Source organism: Eublepharis macularius, chromosome 6 (assembly GCF_028583425.1).
Source record: "Eublepharis macularius isolate TG4126 chromosome 6, MPM_Emac_v1.0, whole genome shotgun sequence".
NCBI lineage: Eukaryota > Metazoa > Chordata > Lepidosauria > Squamata > Eublepharidae > Eublepharis > Eublepharis macularius.
In genome coordinates, this window is record NC_072795.1 from 9,652,602 (window position 1) to 9,669,547 (window position 16,946).

Consider the following 16,946-nt stretch of genomic DNA (forward strand, 5'->3'; position numbering starts at 1 on the left):
CTTAGATGAATATCACTTCCTATATTTAATATATTTTTCTTTTTTAAAAAAGCTTTTCCATCATCAGTTTCTGGTAGGTAACAACAACAGTATGCTTATATACAGCCCTTCTGGAATGCTTTTGTGACCCTCTTAGTGCAGTGAACAAAGTCAATGTTATTATTATCCCGACCATACAGCGAGGGAGCAAGGGCTGAGAGGAGTGGCTGACCCAAGGCCACCTGCAGAGTTTGTAGCAGTAGTGCGAGTCAAATGAGCAGTACTGATTTGGAGCCCAGTCACTTTATCGCTGTGCTACAGCACGTGTCTTAATGCTTGGTGGCTGTGCAATATGGGTGTGATCTCCATTTTAGACTCTAACCATTTTCACATGTTTCAGCATAGCGCCAAACTCATGGAATGAGAGTATCTTCATGGCATGATTGCTGACATCATTGTGCCACAATTCTGTTTTCGTGGTGCAGAAATTGTGCCATAATAATAATAATAATAATAATAATAATAATAATAGTAGTAGTAGTAGTAGTAGTAGTAGTAGTAGTAGTAGTAGTAGTAGTAGTAGTAGTAGTAGTAGTATTTGATTTATATACCGCCCTTCAGGACAACTTAACACCCACTCAGAGTGGTTTACAAAGTAGGTTATTATTATGTATGTTATTATGCATGTTATTATTATCCTAGAAACTGTGACTGACCCAAGGTCACCCAGCTGGCTTCAAGTGGAGGAGTGGGGAATCAAACCCAGTTCTCCAGATTAGAGTCCCACGTTCTTAACCACTACACCAAACTGGTAAACCATGAAGATGCCCTTTATCCATTAATTTCGCACTATGCCGAGACATGTGAAAACAGCCTCTATTGCACTGACTGATACGTTTTAATCTAATTTATGTTATCTGTTTTTATTGTATTTATTGCCACCTGTGATCCATTCTGAGCCCACTTGCAGGGAGAGCAGAACATAAATTGAATAAAATAAATAAAATAAAATGTGGCCATGTTGATCTGCAGTAGAACATCAGGATTTGAGTCCAATAGTATCTTATATTCCGACTTCCCTGTTACTTCACTCTACCCATATCCTGACTAATATATAAAGTCTCAGGGATCTCCATTCCTCCTTGTATCTGAAGAAGGAAGTCTAACTCTCAAAAGCTCTCTGAAAAACATGTAGAAAAGAGCAAGAGTCTAGTAGCAGCAATAAGACTAATACAATTTGTGGTAGGGTATGAGCTTTCTTGAGTCATAGCTCACTTCACATCTATTTGAAAAACATGTTGTTATCAAAGGTTCTACTGGAATCAAAACCTTCTCTTCCATCTTCAGCTCTTCGTTAATCATAATAAAAAAATAGCAGCACTTCACAAAAGTCTCTTCCCACTGAGACCTTCCGATTTCACAAATGAGCACAATTTGGCTCGAGGTCAAGAATAGAGATGGGCATGAACCGGAAAAAAAACAAACCATGCAGTTTGTGGTTCGTCAAATTTCACGAACCAAGAACTTTCATGAACCCGCCCCTGGTTCACGAACTGGTTTGTTTGGTTCATGAAAATGTCACATCCAGGGTCAGAAAAATAATCACATCCGGGCCAGGAGAAGGCCACTTCCAGGTCAGCAGAAGGTCTGCCAGAAGTCCATCCCCTGCTGCCTAGGAAACTGATTGATTGGCACCATGCTGTCTGCAGTCACGAACCAAAAAACAAACCAAATGAACTAACCTAAAAGTTCGTGGCGGTTTGTCAGAAATGGGATCTAATGAACCGTGGTTCACGAACCACGAACTGATCTGGTTCGTGCTTAATTTTGGTTTGTATTCCGGTTTGTGCCCATCTCTAGTCAAGAAGGGAGATTTGAAAATATGTGCGTGATGTGTTCTTCGTTTACTACAACCAAGTAATTTTCCAGGATACAATAGCTCTTCTCGTTTTTCACAATTCTGTCTGCCAAATGCACTTATTATTTTCATTGCGCTCACATTTTCATTCATTGATAGCTAGAGTAGCATAGAGGATAAAGTGTTGGATAGAATGTAGGACTAGGATCCAGGGAGAACCAGGTTCAAATCCTTTCTTCTTCCATGAAAACTCACTGGGTGAGCTTCGGCCCATCACAAACCCTCTGCTTGCCCTACCTCACGGTGTTGTTGTGAGAAAACGGAGGTGGGTTCGAAGCTGCTTTGAGTTCCCAGCTGGGGAGAAAGGGAGGATATTAATAAGTAAATACAAATACATACAGAAATGGGTTCTGATGAACTGCTGGTTAACGAATCATGAACAGGCCCAGTTCATGACAAACTTTGGTTCGTATTTCAGTTTGTGTCCATCTCTAATCCTAAATAATGGTAGAAACCTCTGGAATGAGTGAGTAAGTAAGAAAGAAAATAAAGAAAAGGTTTTATTTTTAAGTTTACTGTTTCTAGCAATATTTCCAGGCATGCAAACACTTGTTCATGACAACCCTCTCAGCTGAACGCAGACACTGTTTTTATTTTCTGCATTCTAGTCTGGATGTAACCTGAGTCAACATTTTTTTCCCTTGCAGGGAGCCATTATTTTTTCAGACCTCCGCTCTGTTCTTCTTGATCCCAAGTACTGGGAGAAACCTCGGGAGTTCAACCCAAATCATTTTTTGGATAAGGATGGAAGTTTTTTGGAAAGAGAAGCATTTCTTCCATTTGGTGCAGGTAAAGGCAGTACTTGGACCTCATATTTATGTAGCTATGTTTATGTAGTTGTTTGAAGAAGAAATGGCAAAAGAATGTTTGTTTGTAATCACTGCATTACTGAAACCTTGCATCAAATATTGTAGTGTGGCTTGATTTTATGGAGTTGAAAAACATACTCTGTCATATAACTTAGCAATAATGAGAAACTGATTTCCTTTTTGCATAATATCATAGAGCTCTTATACTGGGTCTTCTCTTGTAGTGTGCTCTGACTGTCGGATGCTTTGCAAGATTTCAGGCACAAGCTTTTCCCTGCCTTATTCCTGGAGATTCTTTAAGTACTGATGGCAGAAATTGAATATGGGTGTTTTTGCATGAAAAGCATGTGCTTTTCCACGCAGTGCTGATTTGTCCCATTTTGTCTCCTTTCATGGCAGTATAACATGGCAAACATCACAGATTTGCTGTGGAAAGCAATAGAGGCTTAAGCTCTTTTTAGAACATGCGACCAGGTTGTACTATTAAGAAGCAGTGGTGTCCTGGGCTTCCCAATCTTGTGCATTGGTTGAATGCTGTGTTGTATAAAAAAGTTGTAAACGGTCATATTGGTTCATGCAAACTGCAGAGACAAGAACAAAACGTGTGCTATGCCTTTTATTATGACTAACCACATTGATATAAAACACAGGGAAAGGTTTTGAGCTCAGCAGATCTCTTCCTCGCCCTGTTTATTTACAAAACTTAAAAATACAGAAGGGTAGGAAGCAAATGTTTTCAGGCTATGCAGCCCTCCTCCCTCTACGGAGGTGACTATGAGGCTTCAGACTGCCCCCCCCCCCAGCTCCTTGGAAGTACAAAACTAAAGAGGGCTGAGGGCTAACAAAAGCTTCAGATTTTCTAAGGACATGTATCTTAAAATGGATAAAATGCAGTTTCCTGGCCAATGGGACCCAAATGTAACTTTCCATATCGTGGTTCCCATTAATACCCTATTATGGGTCTGTTGAGTTATAGCCCTGGCCAGTGGCTATTTTCAGTGTGACTCATGTTCTCAGGAAACTGAGGGTCGAGAAGGCCGTTTTCGGCTTCCCTGCCCCTCAAATGGCCACTGCAGCAGCCATTCGAAGGGCAGGAAGGCCATTTTCAGCCACTTCCATCACCCTGCAGGCCCCCAGGGTGGCAGAAGAGGTCAAAACAGCCTTCCTGCCCCTCCTGGGAGGAGAGGAAGGACTCTGTACTGCAGGATCAGGTAAGTGTGGGACTGGGGCTGGGGTGTGGGGGTAGGGGGGCTGGGGTTTGGGCAGTTTAAAAGGCCCTACCACTGCAGGTCCCTTTAAACTATCAGCTGGCAGGCGGCAGGGGGGATCCACTGGCCACTCAAGCAGGCAGTTATCCATCCACTAATTAAAAAACCATCCCTAGACAAAACTGATGTGACCAATGATCACCCAGTCGCTAATCTACCCTTTCTGGGCAAAGTAATTGAAAGAGCAGCAGCTGACCAACTCCACACCTTCATGGAAAACTCTAGCACTCTACACCCTTTCCAGTCTGGATTCAGACCAGGGCATGGGACAGAGACAGCACTAGTAGCTTTGGTGGATGATCTCCATCTGAATATAGATAAAGGCCATGCCTCCTTATTGCTCCTCCTGGATCTGTCTCCAGCCTTTGACACAGTAAACCATGTCATCCTGTTGAGCATTTAGAAACAGAAGTGGGCATCAAAGGATATGCCCTGGGCTGGTTTAAATTGTTTCTCATGGAACGGAGTGAAAGGGTTGCCATTGGAGATCAGCTATCTCCAGAATGGGGACTAATTTTTGGTGTTCTGCAGGGCACCATGTTATTCAACCTCTATGTAAAACCTTTAGAAGAACTCATTCACAGCTATGTAGTGGGATGCCATGAATATGCAGATGACAGCCAACTCTATATCTCGCTATCCAGGTCCCCACAGGATTCAGTAGAAATCTTAGATCGCTGCCTGACAGCCATGGTGAAATGGTTGAAAAATAACAAATTGAAATTGAACCCAGTCAAGACTGAAGTGATGCTTGTTGGGAAGTCATAGATCTTGAAAGACATTGTACTCCTAACTTTCGGTGGAGTTCGTCTGACCCTTGCAGACTCGGTTAAGAGCCTAGGGGTTATACTGAATCCAGAACAACTACTAGAAAAACAAGTTAAGGCAGCCACAAAAAATGCTTACTACAATCTCACTCTAGCCTGGAAGATGGCTTCTTACCTCAACACGGCTGACCTGGCCATCTGAATCCATGCTATGGTAACATCAAATCTAGACGATTGTAATGCACTTTATATTGGCCTCCTATCTAAGTTAACTGAGGCTCCAATTGGTGTAAAATGCTGCAGCTCGACTGTTAGCAGGGGCAAGCAAGAGAAAGCAGGAGCATTCACTTAATTGGCTACCTATCAGTTACCATGCTCAATTCAAGGTATTGGATATTACATATGATGTTCTTCACGGCCTTGGCCCAGCATACCTATGAGATTGCCTCACTCCTTATGTCCCTCCATGGTAGCTTTGCTCATCTGAACAGGGTCTCTTGCAAGTGCCAGCCTGCACATGGGTGAAATGAACAGCAGCTCACACACAGGCTTTTTCTGTGGTGGCCCCTACCATATGGAACGGTCTGCCTGAGGAGCTCAGGAAAGCCCCCACGCTCCTGGCTTTCCACAAATGATGGAAAACTGAATTATTCAAAAAGGCTTTATACTTAGATAGCAGGGAAGTATCGTAGGGACGGGATCTCAAATAGAAGTGAGCATGAACCTAAATATGAACCAAAAAAACCCACGAACCAGGCCGGTTCAGGGTTCGTGAAACAGGGTTCGTGGAAGCTCCTTTCCACAGAACTTCCACGAACTGTATGCTGGTTCATTGGGTCATATTTACAGGGGCAGATTAAATGGCCATTTTCCCAGAGATCTTGGTGCTGTTTGGGTGCTTTTGCCTACCCCCAGCCCCCAGCCCCAGCCCCAGCCCCACATTTACCTTATCCTGCAGCGCAGTGTCCTTCCTCTCCTCCCAGGAGGGGCGGGAAGGCCGTTTTCAGCCACTTCTGCTGCCCTGGGGGCCTGCAGGGAAGAGGCTCAAAACGGCCTTCCTGCCCTTCAAATGGCTGCTGCGGCAGCCATTTGAGGGGCAGGGAAGCCGAAAACGGCCTCTCTGCATCTCAAAAAACTTAGCAAAGACCACACAACTAAATGTCTGCTCTTGAGACTGTAAAGGTTCAGATTTAGAAGTTAGAAGGTATTTGGATATCCTGAACAGTTGGGAGGGTTGTGAACTAGCTGATGCAATGGTTGCCGAGAATCAGGGCTTTTTTTCTGGGAAAAGAGGTGGTGGAACATAGGGGTGGAACTTAAGACCACACAATGACATCACTTTGGGTCAGCTGGGACAAGGGGGGAGTTTTTTAAAAGTTTAAATTGCCCTTGGTGAAAATGGTCACATGGCTGGTGGCCCCGCCCCCTGATCTCCAGACAGAGGGGAGTTTAGATTGCCCTCCGCGAGCGGTGTGAAGGGCAATCTAAACTTCCCTCTGTTTGGAGATCAGAGGGTGGGGCCACCAGTCACATGATCATTTTAAAGAAGTGCCAGAACTCTGTTCCACTGTGTTCCCGCTGAAAAAAAGCCCTGGTGTGAATAGATTCAAGGAGCTTTATGTTCCATGCTCCTACAGCAGTTTCTGTGGAGCATGTGTCTGGAATTCTAAAATCCCTAAAGGCATTTTGAAATCTGGAAGGGTCTATAAACCTTTGTGGGCAAATCATTTTAATTGGCCCTCCCATTTTGAGAGGTGTTGGGGCTATATTCACTTTTGCCTTCAGCAGATAACGGTCTGACCATGGTTCAGGCTGAATTTCCTATGCTGAGCCAAGTTTTTCCCTCAAAGGCTCAGAGCAAAATATTTAGTCTAGTGTATGGTCTCTTTCATGTGCAGGGCCTGACACTATTTGAGAGAGGCTCAGGGTTACCAGGGAAGCTATAGATTCCTTTGCCAGGCCTGACTTGAATACTCAGCATGGATATTGAAGTCTCCCAACACCATGTCTGCTAGCAGCTCTGCCAACTCAGAAAGGGTGCTTATGAGGGAGCTGCGTGGTCTGTAAACAAGCAGGATCCCCAATCTTGCTCTCTTCAACAATTTCCTAGTAGTTCTACATGATTTTCCAACATATTGTGTATATGTTTCTGTTATTTTCTCCTGGACATGTCATGTGTGAAGACACATACTGCTTTGGCAAAGCTCCAAACTTGGGATATAGCCTTGATTTCAGTAACCATATATGCTGGAAGGCCAGTATCGAAACCCAGCCTCCTGACTGTGGTGACAAAAAGATCAAAATTATTCTCAAGTAGTGAGATATATCTACACTAGACTCATGCCTGTGTGACTCTTCAATTCTTGTCCAAATCCAAATTAGCCTCACCTGAACATAAGGAATAAAATCTTCTTTCTATCATCTCTGATTGTTAAAGGAGCTACTGGCATAGACTGAATACCCCATTTTAAAAAATTACCCTAACATGGTCAGTGACCTACAGGATGGCTGCTATGGTTATTTAAAAATGAATGAGGTACCTTTACAAATTGAGAAGGGGTACTGAGAATCTACACAGAATTTATTGAGAAGAATAACCAGGGCTTTTTTTTTAATATGGAACATGGTGGAACGGAGTTCTAGCACCTCTTGAAAATGGTCACATGGCTGATGGCCCCGCCCCCTGATCTCCAGACAGAGGGGAGTTTAGATTGCCCTCTGTGCCTGGGTGCGGGAGGGGCCACCGGCCATGTGACCATTTTCACCGAGGGCAATTTAAACTTTAAAAAACTCCCCCCTTGTTCCAGCTTATGCAAAGTTATGTCATTGTGCAGTCCTGGGAGCGTGCACACACTTTGTGCACACATAAGTGGTGGAGAAGAGAAAAACGAGGGGAACGGTCCAAAACAGCAAAAAGGAGAGACGCCGAAAAACGAGTCAACAGACCGTATAGAACAGCTTCAATTGTATTTGTTAGAGGCACAAAAAAAAAGCCTTGGGCAAAGAAAACAAAGGGAGAGTGCCTGGATTTCCCGGCTGCTCTCAACAGCAATTAAGCGAGGACAAAACAACACAGGGAGAGTACTCAATTTTCTCAGCTACTCCCACAGGAATTAGATAAAGAAAACAGAAAGCAAGGGGAGAGCACTGGGGTTTCTTGGCTACTCCCGACGGGAAAATGGCAACGGGCTTGCCAGGCTATACTTTATCCCGTTTCGCACAAAATTAAGCTTCTTCAGCAGCCAAAATCATAAATTCCTGAAAACACACAAAACACAGTACTTTACATAGTGAGCCTCAATTAAACAGTAAGAATGTAACAACATCATGAGATTATTTTGTGTACATATTTACCATTACATCATATGGTACTTCATAACAAATAAAAGTTGCTGGCCGGCAGACAGGACATAAACGTTTCTTCTCAATTTCAAAACAGCTGTAGTTTCTCCCATCCATCTGCAAGCCCTAGTACGTGGGTGTAACCTAAATAGAACGCCCAGCATACCTAATAGAGACTGCCCCAACAAATTAAAGGGCACATAGCACCAATGCACAAAACTTAATGAAGAAGTTGGACAGATCCCATCATGCCAGAAATGGAGAAAAATCTATCTCCTGATTGAGACCGCTGGGTGCCACAGTCCTAAGGTTAAAAATCCATTTGGCTTCCAAACGAAGGAGAGTTTTACGATCTACATTGCTCCCTCTCATGTCTAAAACTTGGAGTACAGTGTAACAAAATTCACGCTCATTTTTATGATGTGCCATAAAATGTTCAGTGAGTGGTGCCTCAATAGCAACATTCCTGATTTTCGACATGTGCTCTTGAATCCGGAGCTTCACAGGTCGAATGGTGCTGCCAACGTAAAGCAGATCACAAGTACACTTGATGGCATAAACTACCCCTGGGGTACTACATGTGGAAAAACTTTTTGTGAACAACTTATTCCCAGTTATTGGATGATTGATAGTGTCCACATTTACAGAGAACTGACAAATGTTACAGTGGCCACATTTAAAGTGGCCAACTGGTCTTTGGGTCATAACAACGGGCATGGTCTTCCTAAAGTCAGAGTGCACCACTAAATCCTTTATACTCTTGGATTTCCGAAAACCAATGACAGGAGGTTGAGCACAACCAGTTATACTCTGAATAATATGCCAATTGCGTCTCACACTCCTGGCAATTGGCATGGCTAAGGGAGAATAGTCAATGGACCATGCTATGCTGCTGAGTCCTTTCTTTCCAGTAGGGGTTAATAAGGAATGCCTAGAGACCCTACTGGCTTTTAATCTGGCTCTATTGACTACGTTAGATGGATAACCCCTCTCAATAAATGCCCTCTGTAATCTGACCGCCTCTCTATTGTAACCATTTTCACCGAGGGCAATTTAAACTTTAAAAAACTCCCCCCTTGTTCCAGCTTATGCAAAGTTATGTCATTGTGCAGTCCTGGGAGCGTGCACACACTTTGTGCACACATAAGTGGTACCAGGGGCACCACCTCCAGCCAAGAGTTGCCCCCTGTGCTGGCAACCCACTGAGTTCCACCACCTCTTTTCCCAGAAAAAAAGCCCTGAGAATAAAACAAACATTTGGGCTAGAAACTGAAGAAATCAACACATCTTAGAAAATATTCAGTAATAATCTAAATACTAGAAGCCCATGTTTTAAAAAAAAAGTTTCACTTCAGGCATGCAAGTTTCTCCACACAAGAGAGAAAGAAAGAGACCAAAACAGTGGAGGAAGAAAATGCAGATATTATCCGTGGTAATCTGATACTCATGGTGGGTGCTCTGGATATGGGCAGCAAAATAATTCCAAAAGTTTTGTAGTAAAGTAGGCAGTTATACATTCTGTGTTTATTGTTTTTGTGTATTATTATCCATTGTTTATTGTCTTTGTTGTTTATTTTCTTTCTTTATTTTCAATAAGAACTTTAAAAGAAAGAAAATTCAAATTCAGCAGGGACACATCTTATATGACAGCAAGTACTTCTATAGCTACACAAACATAAGAGATTTGTGGACACATTCCAGCTCCAGTTATAAGATAGGCAGCCAGGCCTAAAAACAAAATACTGCTTTCTGTCCAAGAGCAAAAAGAGTGTGCAACTTGACTGGTCAAATGGGAAGACTGGATTTTTCAGTGTACTGGAATTTTTTTTCCTGAAAAGAAATGAGAAGGGTGAGATCCAAGCAAGAAGCACAGATTGGTAGGAAATTCTAAGTAGTATAAATCAGTTCTATCTTTGGTACAAAAGTCTGTCTTTGAGGAATGCTAATGCAACAGGTCCCTTATGTTGCTAAACAGGGCTGCCCACAGCCCCCAGAGAAGGAATGTGCCCTTCTTCTGTTACCATAGACCAAACCAAACATTACAGGAAAACATGTCACGTTACTTGCCCAGATGCGAGGAGTCCTTCTCATTATTTTTCCCTCTAGTCCCCTCCCCATGAACCTTTTTGATCATCGACTCATCCTTTTGCTAAATGCACAAGGATAAAAAAATGGAAAGAATGAAAAGATTGATGCTGTGATGAGCCAATTCTGTGAGACTCCTCCCCGAGACAGTCATTTGACTTCAATTAAGGTGATAAAACTAGGTGTCGTCCTGTTCCTTTGCTCATTCTTTGCTCTGCCTATCATTGAGGGGGGTAGAGAAATATGAATCGAAATTGAAGCAGCTTAGCAAGGGCAGGAAAGGAGCCATCATAGTAGCACTGAGAAATGAAGACAGGCCATTGGAAGGAAGCCTTGGCTCACCAACTCATATTCCCCTATAAAAATTCAATCGAGATGCTCCCCTGGAGGATGCATGCTAGAATCTGCCTGGAAAGGTATTATTTAATTACTTTTCGCTTATTTCCTTTTCAGGAGCCCGTGTGTGCCTGGGAGAACAGCTGGCAAAGATTGAGCTCTTCATCTTCTTCACCAGCCTGCTGAGGGCATTTACTTTTCTGATTCCAGAAGGTGTGAAAGAACTCACTGGAAAACCTATAGTAGGGGCATCAGTGGTTCCCCAACCTCATAAGCTCTGTGCTGTTCCCCGCTGTACAAATTAAGAGTGTCTCATTTGTTTCAATCAATTTCTCCTGCATTCCTTTCACTTAATCTCAATTCTCCTCTGACCACCCTTAATCATTTCCCCCTCAGCTTCTTGATCAGAAGTTGATGGGTTCCTAAATCAGTTTATTATATGAAAAATATTTAGGGGTGTGCACTGAAAAAAAATTCCATTTCCATTTTGGACCCAGGATTTCCAAATGAACTATGTACCATTATTGGGTTTTTTCCCAAAGAGGTGTTCCTGGCTCTGATCTAATCCATTTGGTTTCTTTCGTTATCATGAATTTTGGCTAGAAATGGACACGAACCAAAACAATTTAACGAATCCGTGGTTCGTGGTTCAGTGCCGATGATGATCCCGAAGTCACGAACCTCAATGGACATTTCCCGTTGCTGAACCGGTTTGCGGTTCATGGTTCGTGGTGCTCAGAATGGCCCCCATTGCACTTAGAGAGCCCATATTCACAGCGAGTATGTAGCAGGCTCTCCTCCAGCCAGCACCCAAGTTTGGTCAAGATTGCAATAGGGATCTTGGAGTTATAGCCTCTCCAATCCAAGGCCCACAGGAAACTCCCACAAAAATCCAAGCTCAATTATACTCTCTCTGCCTCTCCCCAAAGGCTAGCAAGTGGCAAGCAACTGCTCTCACACTCCACTGCTTGCTGAAAGTGAAAGCCAACCTAGGAGCACAGTGCTTTTTATAAGGTGAGGTCCCATAGAGCAATGCAGGAGGTCTGTGTTTGGCCGTCAGAGCTGCCTATCAGGGTTTGCAAGGATGAGATTGGAGGGCCCGTGGCTACAGAACACCCCCTCCCCCTCCCTCCCCCGGGTGTCTTCTCCCAACTTGCAACTGCTTTGCAGCTCCATGGTTGGAAGGAAGACCTGCTGATCAAGGTAAGCTGGGCTTCGATTCGGGTTTTCTGGGTGACAGAAGGAGCGCAGACAGAGTTCAGGCATTCCCCCGGCTCCATTTCCAGGGGAATTGATTGATGGCGCCTGACTGTTTGGCTTCACGAACCGCAGCCAAACGCACCAAACCAGGCTTCTTCTGAACGCTGGTTCGTTTGCTGTGGACAATCACAAACTACAGGATCGCGATTGCATGATCTCCAATTTCGTGGGTTTTTGTAGTTTGTAATGCGGTTCGTGCCCATGTCTAATTTTGGCCCCGTCCTTTGCAATGATGGCTTCCAGGCTCTTTGGGGCAGCTGCTTTCACTCTTGACACCATCAAAACCAAACAGAACACAATTCTCTCTCTAAACCATCGCTCTGAGTTTTCACTCCGTTACACTACACAAACACACAACAATGGACCCTGAAGAAGGGGAGTGTGGGCAAGTGCAGACTATAGTACAAAACTGACTGTCAAAGGGGTACTGGGGCAATGGCAGCATTAAAAACAATCCCCCTTTGTATTCACTTCTGCTTTTTCTGTAGTGCCAATAAATTATTACCTTAGGATTCTGCTATTGTCCATTGGTGCCATGTTTCCTTGTGTTTTGCAGCTTTGTTCCCACAGTGAGGGATCAATTGCTGCCAATTTAATTAATTGCATTAATTGCTGCCAATTTCCATCACCCAAGTTCAGGCAGGCAGGCAGCATGATTGTTTGAACCACTCTCCCCTGCCTAAACAGGCCTGTAGTTTTTAAAATAAATTTTCCTTTTGTTGTTGGCAGGCACGATTGTTTATGAAAGGGCAGAGTAGTCTAATGGCTCACAGCATGAAGGTTGGGGTGGTGGTGGAAGAAATCCTAAACAGGTGTACTCAGATGTAAGTCCTATTTTATTCAATAGCACTTAGACCCAGGGAAGTGTCTTTAGAGTTGCAGCTATGTTGAATTCATCTGGGACTTTCATCAAGTTTGACTGATTGATGAAATCGGTCAAACTTATGGCAGTCTACTTATGTCCACTTCAGGTGAGGTAACCAAGCAATGGTTCATGTTCTTAATTCCCTCTCCTCCAAGTCCACCTTATTTATGAAATTGGTTAGGCCATTTTGCTTGCAGTTGAACATTTTGTTCATTGCCAAGCATATACCTGGTGTTGATAATGGTGTGGCAGATGCCCTGTCTCACCTACAGATGGAGCGTTTTTGGCAGCTTGCCCCTGAGGCCAACTTCCAGCCAGCTTGAATGCCCAGGGAGCTGTGGGATCTTGGAAGACAGAGGCCTTCAGGGCAATCCAGCTACCTATGGCTCCCAGCACTCAGAGGGCATACGATCGTGCGGTACACCAGTTTGCTGGGTTTAGGTGGGAGGCGAGACTGCAGCAATTATGGCCGATTCCTATGGAATAGCTTATGCAGTTCTGTGTCGAGTGTAAATGTAAGAGTTTGACAATTAAATCTATCAGGGGCCAACTGGTGGCCTTAACCTTCACCAGCAAAGCCCGTGGTTTTACCAAATCCACAGGGAACTTCTGAGTTAGGAAGATGCTGGAAGGTTGATCCCAGGAGACTGGAGCGCAACAGAATGATAGGCAAGCAATTTCCCCAGCTGTCCTCGTGAGTTGTGATCTGGAAGGCTCCTCAGCTGAACTCTAGTCTCTGCCTCTGACTCAATTGCTAGCCTTTGATAAACCAATCTCTCTCAGCCTCGACTCCAGTTTACAACAGGGGTAGTAATACTGGCCTATTTTACAGGGCTATTGTAAAGGTTGCCACACAGTCATGCATTGAATACTGTGGACACTGATATGTCTGACATACAAGTAGATACTGAAACCAGTCGGTCTATTATTTTCGTATTAATGACTGAAGGTTTGCACAAGCAGCCATTAAAACAGGTAGGTGCCTACAGGGGAAGGTTTTTATGCGAGACGTTTATTGGCTTGCATAACCAATTCTGGTTTCCTTGTTGATTTAATCCCTGTCTCCATGAATCTAGGGTGCTGTTTGTATTGATTTACATATTTATATTACTACGTTTAAATAAACATCTTTGATCTAGCTAAATGATTTGTCATTTGGAGAGGGAGGGAGGAAGCATTTTGTGATAGCCCAGGCGCCAAGGTCAGTTGGTGCTCTGTGTAGTCTCTTATGTTTCAAACTGGCTGAAAATGCTTCTCCTAAACTCCTTCTTCAAGAGAAGATTGTTTGCAAGACAATAAAGTGATGAGTTCAATTTATAGATTACATGCACTCCTGTTTCAAGGGATGTCTGGACTCTTCTTGGTCAAATGCAGGGCTCTTTTTCTGGGAAAAGAGGTGGTGGAACTCAGTGAGGTTGCCCTCAGAGAAAATGGTCACATGGCTGGTGGCCCCGCCCCCTGATCTCCAGATGGAGAGGAGTTTAGATTGCCCTCTGCACTGCTGGAGCAATCTAAAATTTAATTGAATCGAATTAATCTAATCTAATATTTGAGCCAATCAGATTGTTTCCAACAGCACTCTTCACTGTTCTTTCTTCCCTTTATCATTTCCCCCCAGTCCCTCATGCCTTCTGTGAAACTGCTCCTTGTCTAGCCTCTTTCAGACTAGCAAGACTTCCTCCTTTTGTGAGCGCCTCAAAACCCACATGCTTCTACAAGTATCCTTCTCATAAAAGCAAACTATAAATAATGTAAATAAATAAAATTTAAAAATTCTCCTTTGTTTTCTGTCAGGTTTATGTAAAATTTAATGCAACAGATTGTTTGAAAGGCTCAGTGCTAGGGCTAGTAAATGCAGAGCAATTTCTGTTCACCCACCTCACCAGATGGAATAATTTCCAGCTGACCAAAACATTCAGATGTTTCCTTGGCTTTCTTTTGCTTGACATCCCTCCATGATATAACAGGGAAGACAATATTTTACTTTTTCCTACGACTTACCCCATTCTCTTGTTACAGCTTTCAGAAAGGGGTCACTGGTCAGTTAGCAAAGTTTTCGGAATGGTTTATCAGATCTTCTTTCACTGCACAAACCACCTCTCTTCCTATGTTCCACTACTGGAGCTTTGCTCATTCAAACAGGGCTTACTGCAGGTGTCACCTTGCTCATGGGCAAAATCAACAGCTGCCATATACTTGCATTCTCGGTGGTGGCCCCATCTTATAGAACAGCCTACCGGAAGAAGTCGGGAAGGCTCCTGTTCTCCTGGCTTCCCACAAATTATATACAACTGAATTATTCAGGGGGCTTCTTTTATTCAGATAAGAAAGCTGCACTGTAAGGAAGTGGTCTCAGAGAAATGCATCAGTACAGGGATAGGGACTGTAGACTTTATTACTATGTGCTATGTTGTGCTATCTGTAGCTTTGGGTATAGTCCTATTGAGTAGTTCTCTGTTGTGTAAAATATCAGAATTGCTTAGAATTGCTTGTGCTCTGTTTCAGCATTTTTTCAACTCTATTGCATTTCTGCTGGTTTTAAATCTTTGCAAATTTGCATTTGTAGACCTTATTACATTGTTTATTGAAATGTCTTTGAAACTGACTGTACTGACTCAGACTTTGTAATCCGCCGTAAGTCGTAATGAGAATGGTGGACTGTAAATAACATAAATAAAGAGCACAAGCTGCACTTATATCAACTTTTGGTTTTTGTTTACGCTATCTAATTTTGCATACAAAATGCACACTTAGAGGGAAACTATAGGAACATGTTCTCTAATGTGTTGGGTCATGCACGTTTACCTGGGAAGTGTAGTATTACAAAGAACAGACTCTCAGGACAGGAATGATTCTCACAGCGCCCTCCTCAATTGCGGAGAAGAGTGATGCAAGAGATACTCTCTTCTTCTTGCAAAAAGCTGCTCAGTTCAGATTTTCCTCTGGGAACTCAGGGGCAGGGGGATGTAGAAGGAGGCAAGAAATCCAGGGCGGCTTTTAGCAAGAGACAGAGTATCCCTCACATAACTCTTCTCCCTGGAGGAGGAGGCCACTGTGAGAATCATTCCTTTCTTGAGCGGCTGTTCTTTGTAATACTACACTTCCCAGGTAAACTTGCCATGCCCGACACAATGTATGTAATCCTACTCCAATCACATTTGTGGGATATCTCATACTACTGATTGAGGAGGGGGGACATTTCCCCATTTTTGCTGCTCCACATGCAGCAGCAGAAAGGGGAAAACTCTCCTTCCCTGTACTGTTTTTGCATGGGGGGGAAAAGCTTGGGAGAAAGGCAGGAGTTCTCCCTCCCCCAGGGGCAGCTTTTTGAGCCCATCTGCACTCTCTTTTTTTCTAAATAGAAGGCAGTCTCCAAGCTGACGTGTGTCTGCACGGAGCACAAATTGGCTCTGTGGAGAACTCGTAAATGAAGTAACATGTTCACTCACTGCTAATGATGCATCAAGCCCTGCTCCCTTGAAAGGAGGGGTCCTGACATGCCCAAGCCCTCATCCGTACCCTAAATGTTCACCGACTTCTCTGTTCATACTGTAATATGCAAACAGTTTGCTTTTCCCCCCCAGTGTAGAGATAGCCCCTGATCGAGTCATAAACATTTGGTGCGTTCAGCGCATTGCCATGGCTGTCTCTTTCCCTGACCCCTCTGCAACTCCATGCCCAAAGGACAAAGAACAATTTTCTTGAAACAAAATTCTGGACAAGGTGGAAAGTCTGAAGATAATCTGGGCCAAGATGTACCGATTCCCTTTATCTTTGGCACTGCAACTCCAATGAAGATTGTGGCTGGTTTTGATTAATCTAGCATAATTTTCTGGTTAGATACAGCAGCCACGGATGGACAGACTGCTGGAGATACATGGTCATTGTGCTGGCATTCAGTCAGCTGGCAATGCTTTCATTGCCTCCACAACATTGGTGGCCACAAGGCAATGCAACCCCTGGCGGTCATTAAACTGTTCACCATCTGCGCCATGCTCCACCACAGTTCCAACTGCCCTAGATGGGGGAGGTGATGGAGGTCCTCTGCTGCAGGTGCAAGCGGCAGGCTAGACTGTTAGGAGCCCTCAGTTCTCACATGGGCAGAGGCAACAGGCAGAGATATGCTGACAGCCGCTAAATACTTTCCCCCTCCTTAGTGTTGTGCAGTATGTACATTTGGAAATTCTAGTAAAAACACTTTAAAAAATTGATAAGGAAATCCAGCAGCGGTTGAAATCTAGTGGTTCCTTGGAGACCATTAAGGCAATATGTAGATGGATCAACTTTGCTAGTCAAGCTTCGTGCGTGTCAAGAGAA

The 16,946-nt window shown here is 43.7% G+C and overlaps 1 protein-coding gene across 1 annotated transcript in view; it reads left to right on the forward strand.

Annotated features, from left to right (window-relative positions):
- Positions 1-10,809, forward strand: part of LOC129332322 (cytochrome P450 2J2-like) — a 33,946-nt gene extending 23,137 nt beyond the window's left edge. The window contains exons 7-8 of the mRNA XM_054983360.1: positions 2,545-2,686; positions 10,622-10,809. Coding sequence (XP_054839335.1) covers positions 2,545-2,686; positions 10,622-10,809 — 330 coding nt within the window. The remainder of the gene's footprint in view (positions 1-2,544; positions 2,687-10,621) is intronic.
- Positions 10,810-16,946: the final 6,137 nt, after the last annotated feature.